The sequence below is a fragment of the Camelina sativa genome, chromosome 7, assembly GCF_000633955.1.
Source record: "Camelina sativa cultivar DH55 chromosome 7, Cs, whole genome shotgun sequence".
Taxonomy (NCBI): domain Eukaryota; kingdom Viridiplantae; phylum Streptophyta; class Magnoliopsida; order Brassicales; family Brassicaceae; genus Camelina; species Camelina sativa.
This window is the reverse complement of record NC_025691.1, coordinates 22,535,700-22,543,530: the sequence shown is the minus strand read 5'-3', so window position 1 is coordinate 22,543,530 and position 7,831 is coordinate 22,535,700. Positions and strand designations below refer to the sequence as shown.

At 39.6% G+C, this 7,831-nt stretch overlaps 5 protein-coding genes across 7 annotated transcripts in view; 3 read left to right on the top strand and 2 right to left on the bottom strand.

Annotated features, from left to right (window-relative positions):
• The window catches only part of LOC104704851, a 4,168-nt gene extending 4,127 nt beyond the window's left edge, over positions 1 to 41 (top strand). The window contains exon 10 of the mRNA XM_010420874.2: positions 8 to 41. Within this exon, the coding sequence (XP_010419176.1) occupies positions 8 to 41 (34 nt within the window). The remainder of the gene's footprint in view (positions 1 to 7) is intronic.
• Positions 53 to 1,351, bottom strand: LOC104702014 (aquaporin TIP3-1-like). The gene is made up of 3 exons (XM_010417805.2): positions 967 to 1,351; positions 613 to 878; positions 53 to 446 (listed from the first exon to the last, which is right to left on the bottom strand). The coding sequence occupies exons 1-3, from the start codon at positions 1,106 to 1,108 to the stop codon at positions 57 to 59; spliced, it is 798 nt and encodes a 265-aa protein (XP_010416107.1). The 5' UTR covers positions 1,109 to 1,351; the 3' UTR covers positions 53 to 56.
• Positions 1,709 to 5,059, bottom strand: LOC104702012 (eukaryotic translation initiation factor 2A-like; the record flags this gene model as incomplete). The annotated part of the gene is given in 13 exon segments (XM_019227784.1): positions 1,709 to 2,010; positions 2,093 to 2,115; positions 2,377 to 2,483; positions 2,583 to 2,679; positions 2,760 to 2,823; positions 2,992 to 3,125; positions 3,248 to 3,288; positions 3,400 to 3,501; positions 3,681 to 3,749; positions 3,828 to 4,062; positions 4,256 to 4,442; positions 4,565 to 4,919; positions 5,009 to 5,059. Coding segments are annotated over 13 exon segments (1,539 nt in total). The 3' UTR covers positions 1,709 to 1,919.
• LOC109125658 (anaphase-promoting complex subunit 13) lies at positions 5,469 to 6,739 on the top strand. Of its 2 annotated transcripts, none has more exons than XM_019227785.1 (4): positions 5,469 to 5,574; positions 5,991 to 6,101; positions 6,198 to 6,251; positions 6,553 to 6,739. In XM_019227785.1, exons 2-4 carry the CDS (start codon positions 6,026 to 6,028, stop codon positions 6,612 to 6,614), a joined length of 192 nt encoding a protein of 63 aa, XP_019083330.1. In that variant the 5' UTR covers positions 5,469 to 5,574; positions 5,991 to 6,025; the 3' UTR covers positions 6,615 to 6,739. The 2 variants fall into 2 exon arrangements, with proteins under 2 accessions (XP_019083330.1, XP_019083332.1); XM_019227787.1 differs by having other exon boundaries at positions 5,574 to 5,657.
• Positions 6,827 to 7,831, top strand: part of LOC104702011 (uncharacterized protein ycf45-like) — a 3,492-nt gene continuing 2,487 nt past the window's right edge. Inside the window, exons 1-3 of one of the 2 annotated variants that reach the window (XM_019227782.1) lie at positions 6,827 to 7,278; positions 7,375 to 7,589; positions 7,674 to 7,824. In XM_019227782.1, the coding sequence (XP_019083327.1) occupies positions 6,853 to 7,278; positions 7,375 to 7,589; positions 7,674 to 7,824 (792 nt within the window). In that variant the 5' untranslated portion in view covers positions 6,827 to 6,852. Of the gene's footprint in view, positions 7,283 to 7,374; positions 7,590 to 7,673; positions 7,825 to 7,831 lie in introns of both variants that reach the window. The other variant, XM_019227783.1, reaches the window with a different exon arrangement.

The window sequence follows — 7,831 nt, the reverse complement described above, 5'->3', positions numbered from 1 at the left end:
CACAAAGAAAGCTTGAACAAAGACCAAAAGCAGTGACATGAGGAGAAAAGTTCCATCTAGTAATCTTCAGGAGCCAAGGGCTGGTGTGTGTGGTGGGTAGGTGGCTCGGTGGGTATGACCATGTACTCATATATAAGAGCTGCTAAGGCGCCACCGATGAATGGTCCGACCCAATAGATCCAGTGGTCATGCCACCTCCATCCCACCAATGCTGGACCAAAGGCTCTAGCTGGATTCATCGATGCACCAGAGAATGGTCCACCCACTAAGATGTTTGCTCCAACAATGAGTCCGATCGCCAGCGGCGCTATGATCCCGAGGCTTCCGCGTGTTGGATCAATCAAAGTCGAATACACGACGTAGACTAAGCCAAATGTTAAAATGATCTCTAGAACAAGTCCATTAACCGCTCCAACACCTGATGCTACACGGAAACCAACTGGTCTCTGCATGAACACAAACTCTGTTTGAGTCCTTACTCGTTGAAATTAACTTCTAACTAAAGCCAACGCCAAAATACTAGCTCACATATATTTGAATGTTATTTAGTGTTTACCAGGCCGTTTGAATGTTATTTAGCTCACATATATTTGAATGTTATTTAGTGTTTACCAGGCCGTTTGTAGCGAGTCTTAACAAGAGACAAGCGAGGATGGCTCCAAGAAGCTGAGCGATCCAGTAGTAGATGGCCCGGATCGCTGAAATTCTCCCTCCAATAAGAGCACCAAAAGTGACTGCCGGGTTTACGTGTCCACCAGAGACATTGATGGCTGCTGAAACCGCAGCGAACAGAGCAAACGCATGAGCCAACGCCACTAAAACCAATCCTCCTGGCGTGTTTGTTCCCGCATGAGCGGCGTGGTTCCAATACAACTTATCTATGAAAAAGAAAAGACACAATTCATATAAGTCATAACACATATGTAACGACTCAAAATACAGAGTCAGAACGGTGCATGCACGAACCGAGAGAGAGGATAGAGCCTTCAGCTGCAAAGACGAAGACAAAAGTGGAAAGGAACTCAGCTAAAGTGGCTCGAATAGAGTCAGGGTGTGTAGCCTCGTCGGCTCTACCGAAACCATACGCTCTACGAGCTGATGTTGCCATTATCGTCTAAATTAAACAATAGAGTGTGAAGAAGAAAGAGAGAGACAGAGAGAGTTTAAAAGAAGCCAAAAGAAGCGAAGTCGAAGTAAAATGGGACAGATGTGAGACTTGAGTGTCTTAAACTGGACACGTAGCTTGAAATTGCATGCAATTACTTAACCCATATAACTACAATGTTTTTGTTTAAGTGTTCGTGTTCGTGCTGCTTTCTTATCTTCTCCTTGGTAAGGTTTTGGACGAACCTTGAGGTTCCGGATATATAATACATGTTGTCATGTACGTGTTAATTTATGTGTATGTGTGCGGTTTGACTATACATGCATGTGTGCCAAGCAGATAAACATGTACGAATCTTCTAGAATTGGGAAAACAATGAAAATACGCGGTTTTACGGTAGATTAATCAGAGTTTTAACATCACGAAAATGAAATTGTGATAATGTTTTTCATAATTGATCGTTTGCTAAATGTGCAATATACAACACCTTTATAACAAAACACTCATTAAGTTAACAAAATCAATGTGAACTATCACATTCATTTTCTTCTTTAGTAATGAAACATTATTAATTTTTGTTTTGAAGCAGAGACGCTGAGACGCTTAATTTTCACCTCACATAATATCGGATTTTTCTTTTTTAGGCTTCTTAAGATTTTGGCGGGTTAATAACTGATAAGAAAAATGTAAAAAGGCAAAACAGAGGTTTACATAACGTTTTCTGCATGATCTATATAGAATCTTTATTACCATCCGGAATCCCAAAACTGTTATCTCCATTCAAGTTTCATATCAAAGAGTGCGACTTATTCAGTCATGCGTTGTTAGCTCCCGAAGCAGCAGCCTCGGCCGCTTTCTTCTTCTCCCTCTTCTTCTTGTTTCTAAGAGCGTTCTTGCTCATCTCTCTGCATTAACCCCAAAGCATCCCATCAACATTTGCATGACGTCTCAGATTATGTATGTATGTATTGTAAGATAAAGACTTACCCTGCTGTGTTTACCCCAAGCAACTGCAATTGCAAATAATCAAACTATCAGAGACATATATGATATGTGACGCCAAAAATGTTCAATCGAAAACGGTAGTAACAGTGAATATCCCATTGGTGATTTATGGACAGGCATATTTAAGAGCTCACTGAGAGAAACTTTGGTCATTTTCGTTTCGTTTCAAGTATGATCAGAATCATAACTGAATCAAAATCATGACTGTGTGGTTAACAATAAGTAATTTGATATCACTGGAGATTATGGAAAAGTTGTTGAGTTACCTCGGCTTGAATAGCAGCTGCGTGCTTAGCATGAGGAGGTTGATATGCCGCCGGTTTTTTTGCAATAGTATTGGGCACAATAGCTTTCTTCTGAGCTGATCCTTGTCCTAAGATAGATAAGTCGAAATCGTTTAACATGATAAGTTCACACAACCTTCTTACAATCAGAGACAGGTTTAAGTGTTTAAACAAAGAGAGATGAGGACCTTGTGATTTTCCCTCGCCGAGTTTCAATGATTCAACTGACTTGATAAGTTCGCTGATCTCACCGAACCTGTCCGGAGACACTGGTTTCCATTCAGCCTGTAGGTAAATAACCGTAGCATTCCAGTAAGAAAATTGGTAAGTAATGTATTTTTTTCAAAGTTGTTGAAGAGACATACCTGATACAGCTTCTCAAACGCCTTTTTGAAATAACGCTTTCCATCGTAGTTGAATATTTTCATCCTTCAGTCAAGACAACGACAATATAGAACATAAGTTTAAACCAAGGAGAATTAAGATAGGCGGGCATGAAAACAAACAATTGATGCACAGTATTCATTTCACCACTCGTTCTGTTCGAATAAGAAACCAAACTCAATGACAATAATGTGGCAAGAAGTAGTAACATACCCATTGTCAATTTGACGTCTTGGTGCTGTTGAGGCAGTCAAGAAATAACGCCCATCCGGAGACCATTCACTTGTTACAGACCACTCGGCTTTATTACTTCCAAGCTGCTTCTTGTTGACAACATCCCAGAACGCCTGAAATATAACACCATTTATAGAGAATTGTTTCAAAACGAAAATGAAAACTGCTGACTAATTGTCACAATGTCGTCACCCCAAAATTGAAAATATGAAGAAGACAAGGGATCGTTATTTACCATATCACCAGGCAAGTTACCGAATCCAGCCACACATAAAACTGTGGGACATCGTTTGGAAGTTACAAAAACATGTATGTACATAAGTTACCTGTTTAAAAAGACACAAAAACAAGACACAAAGAAAAGAGGGATGAAGAAGAGAATCATACCTCTCCCTTTTGGGTTCCATCGAAGAGTGTTATAAGGACCTTCACCAAGTTCCATCAAGGGTTTGCAATTCTTGTCAAAGATTGTCACACAAGCAGGCATAACTGAAGTCACAGTTAAGGAGAAACAATGTTCGAAGAAAGCCATGCCCAAAAGGGCGTATAGATGCAAAGCAAAATAACATCTTAACAAGAACACAAGGAGTTTAACATGTCAGTTGATAAACATTATTCCTAATTGAACTCTTACAGATAAGTCGTTATAGCTGATGGAAAAAGGATACAGCCATATACAACTGCAAACTCTGAACCAGAAAAAGACCACTGAACATCATGAACTGGTCCTTCTTTACCTGGTAAAAAGCACCAAAGATTCAGTATACAGTACCACCAGCAATCACAACAGCAGATATATTAAGCTAAGGACTTACGTAATGGAACGAGGCCTTCATGTGTGCCATCTATTGTAAGGTAGTGTAGCTTTGTTTCTCCATAATAACTTTGGTTGGTCTTGTCAACATCTGATTGTACAACAACTAAGAGTCCAGTGGAACCGTGGTTCCAACTAAACTGCACAGAAGAACATCGGAAAAAGCTACGTCGAGCACTTGGCTGACTCTGCAAATCTTTCCCACATCCAAATATCTGGACACTGCCTGGACTCCCCTATACAAGTAAGAATTAACATGTCAGAGTTGCTTTTCTACAGGGAAAACAATTATACACATGTTGCTCTACAACTTTCAGAATGGTAAAAAGACAACTTTTCAAATGAGAAGACAATAACAGAGTTAGCATATTAGAAGGAAAGATGTTTCTTTAACTATTCAAAAGCGTTAGCCCAAGAAATGAAAAGCACCTTTGATTCTGGAACAAACACAGCAACATGGGAAGCTGGCGTTTTAGAAAGCTCAAATGCAGCAACACCAGGAACTCTGATCCGGGATGTAATTCCTTTCGAGAAATCTTTCGGGTCAAAGAACTGAACCTCATTTGTAGCTAACCGGCACGCGGAAGATTCATCAGGACAGAAGCGAATTGATGGCCTACATAGCAACACAGAAACACCCCATATCATAAAAGCAGTATAATAATTAATAAGCACAAAGACTATTATCTATATCCACGCATATTACATGCTCGCAATTTAGTACTGAGACTTGCTTACCATGTGGTTTTAGTAATGGATTTTTGGTAATGACTATGTGCCAGATCTCCAGTCTCAATATTCCAAACAGAGACGTTCTTCTCCTGCGGAGTAGTGGGTTTTTGAAATGTCTGAAGATAAGTCCCGCATGGAGATAGCTCAGCAGCCGTAACATTAGCTATAGTGAACGACCGCAATTCTGTCAAGCTGGAGGAATTATAGATACTGATGATCCCATCTGATTTGATCGCCATCAGCTTGGATCCATCAACACTGAACTTGGTGTTGGAGCATGAAACTCGTTCAAGCTTGAGAGTTGGTTGACCATTACTGAATGGAGGACCATTCCACACACAGAAACCTTCAGCTTCTCTAACTGCAAGAAAAAAAAAGTGACTTCACAGATGAGAGAGACATTTAAACATAACACCAGGAATGAATTTGAGTTTCTTCAAAGATACATACCTAAAATCTCCAAGGACGGTGAAGAAGAACTCATTGCTTCCTTTGAGATACCTGATATAATGCATTGATGTAAAGAAACAAATCACCAGAATTGGTACACTGTGTTAGAAGATTATCCCAAATTCACAAATTTGAATTCAACATAAAGTTCTCAAATTTCTACTTCATCAATAACTAGTTACACAAGAATCACGACGGCAGAAACGAAAATCGCAAAATTAGTTTTACTGGGTCGAAGAACACATTAAAGTAACCAACTTTATTATAAAACTTCTCAAGGTGAACGGGAAGAAGAAGAAGAAAGCACCTGAATGAAGCGAGCAATCGGCGAGGAGGGGTAGTCGTCGATCGCTGTTTATGGCCGGGGGCTTTAGCTCTGAACCTTATAAAGAGATTACCCTAACTTGAAATTTTCATCAGCTTTTCGAAAACCTCTTATTTAGCTGGAGGGTTCACTGTAGTTTATATTTTACGACCCAAAAAAAAAAGGCTGAGTTTTTTTGTAAACTTAAAAAGGTTGTAGTTTTCTCTGTTGAGTACGGGTGCATCGTCTCTACCAGTACCAGGTGAATCTCTTACTAAGTTCGATTCAAGTTTGGTTTTTTCTTCGAGAATCGTGTTGTTTATTAAGAATTGGCTTTCGCTTTTGGTATGTGATTTCATATTCGGTCTCTTTCCTAGATTGTTCATCAACTGCTCGACGAAATTACTCAAATAGAACCCTAATTTTTGTCTATCTCCGGCGAAACTCTCTGTAGATTGTTTCAATTCTTCATATTTATATATGTAGGTTATTGATCAGTCTTCTAGATACTGTCACTTTACCCAAATTCAAAATTCTGGTTATCAAAAGTCCCACTTCTGTGTAATAGTTTTGCTATTGTACAAGGACAAAGCAATTGGCTTTGTACTTCAATAATACAACTTTCTTCATATTGGTCTAATATTTGTGCATATGTTGCTTATTAAATGATTTTCTTAGGAAAATTGAAGGATTCAAAGCTTTGGTTTTTGAACATGGCGGAAGTAAGTCTTGGTATGCTTATAGACATTGTGGACGAGGAGTGGATGAGGGACACTTTACCTGATGATGGTAACTTATTTATCCTTCCACGTAATACCGTCAAGATCATTGCACTTCCCCCAAAATCCAATTTCACTGAAGATGATTGTGGTGTTATTGTTGCAGATCTTCCTTTGCCTCCAGTGCTTGCTGTTAGGACTGATGATACTGAAGAAACCAGTATGTCTCTTTGTTCTGCTCTGTTCTTGCTTTTAGATAGCTATTTGATTCTAGATAGCTCTAATGTCTTTCGAACATAGTCGTCTCTTAACACTGTTAGCTTACACTGCTGATGCATATCTCATCCAAGATATTAAACCCCCATGTTGAGATCTCATAATGTCACTTTGTTTATGTTTCAAACACTGTAAAGCTAAATTGTCAGCGTTGTTTGACAGAGTTTTTGAGCTTTATGATCATCTATATATACAGCTGCTTTGCGACTAATGTAATTCATCCCATCCCATTGCGATTGTTCCAGATCAGGAAACTCAACAAGCAGATGCAGAAACATGGCGTGATCTTGCACTGGATACACAGTAACAGCCACTTAAAAGCACTATGAAAGCTTCTTAAATCTCCTTTGTTTCTCGCTGTGTATGATCAAAAACAAAACTTTTGTATGATGAAGACATAATTTGCGTTATTGGAATAATTTTTTCTTGCTTGTTAACTAAATTTTCGCTGACGTGTTTTGTGATGATTCGTCCACGTGGTAGGCGAACGGTTCATATTTAAATTTCTCGAAAAAGAAAAAAAAAATAGAAATCAGGTGAGGAATATGCTGAGCTTATCACTGAGCCGTAATCATGTTCCTCCATTAACGCTCTTACGTCGTCATGAACGAAGAAGAATCCTCAAGCTCCGATGTCGATCTTCTCTTCTCTTTCACCAACTCTTCCGCAACAAACTCCTCCTCCCTTCGTCTTCTTCACCTGGAGTTGTTGCTATTTCAGCATCTTCGTCTCAAGTCGCCTTTCCGGAATTAGAAGACGACGAGGACCACTTCGATGACGAATTACGCCGTCTCTTGGCGCTGGTACCCGATGAGATACGACGGACACTGGAGGAGCACCCTGAGATTAGTGAACTCATTGAGATAGTGTTGGATTTAGGTCGTAAGCCTCTGGCCCGATTCCCTTCTGGAGATTTTGTGATCTCCGACGACGCTGTTACGGTTAAGGATTTGAAATTCGCTGTCTCTCAGGTTGGTGAGTCTCTTTGTTTTTTGTTCTTCTTCTCCGGTGAATTTTCGTTTGACGAAAACATCTATAGCTTATACTAAGACCGTGAATGTGTTCAGGTTGGTGAGTTCACTAATGATAATCGAGCTGGGATTAGCCGGACGTTGCATCGTATTAGTGCGATACGGAATCGGAAAGGAGATATTATTGGATTAACTTGCCGTGTTGGTCGATCTGTTAGAGGAAGTGCCAATTTGCTGCGTGATCTTGTTCAAGATGGGAACTCATTGTTGCTTATTGGTCCACCAGGTGTTGGGAAAACCACAATGATTAGGTTTGTGTTAGTTTCTTTGACATTGATCAGTTTGCTCATATAGTTCCATTGATTTGATATAGTCATTGATTGTTTTTTATTCAGGGAGGTAGCGAGAATGCTAGGAAATGACTATGAGAAGAGAGTAATGATTGTTGATACTTCTAATGAGATTGGTGGTGATGGTGATATACCTCATCCAGGGATTGGTAATGCTAGGCGGATGCAAGTCCCTAACTCTGACATACAACACAAGGTTGGTT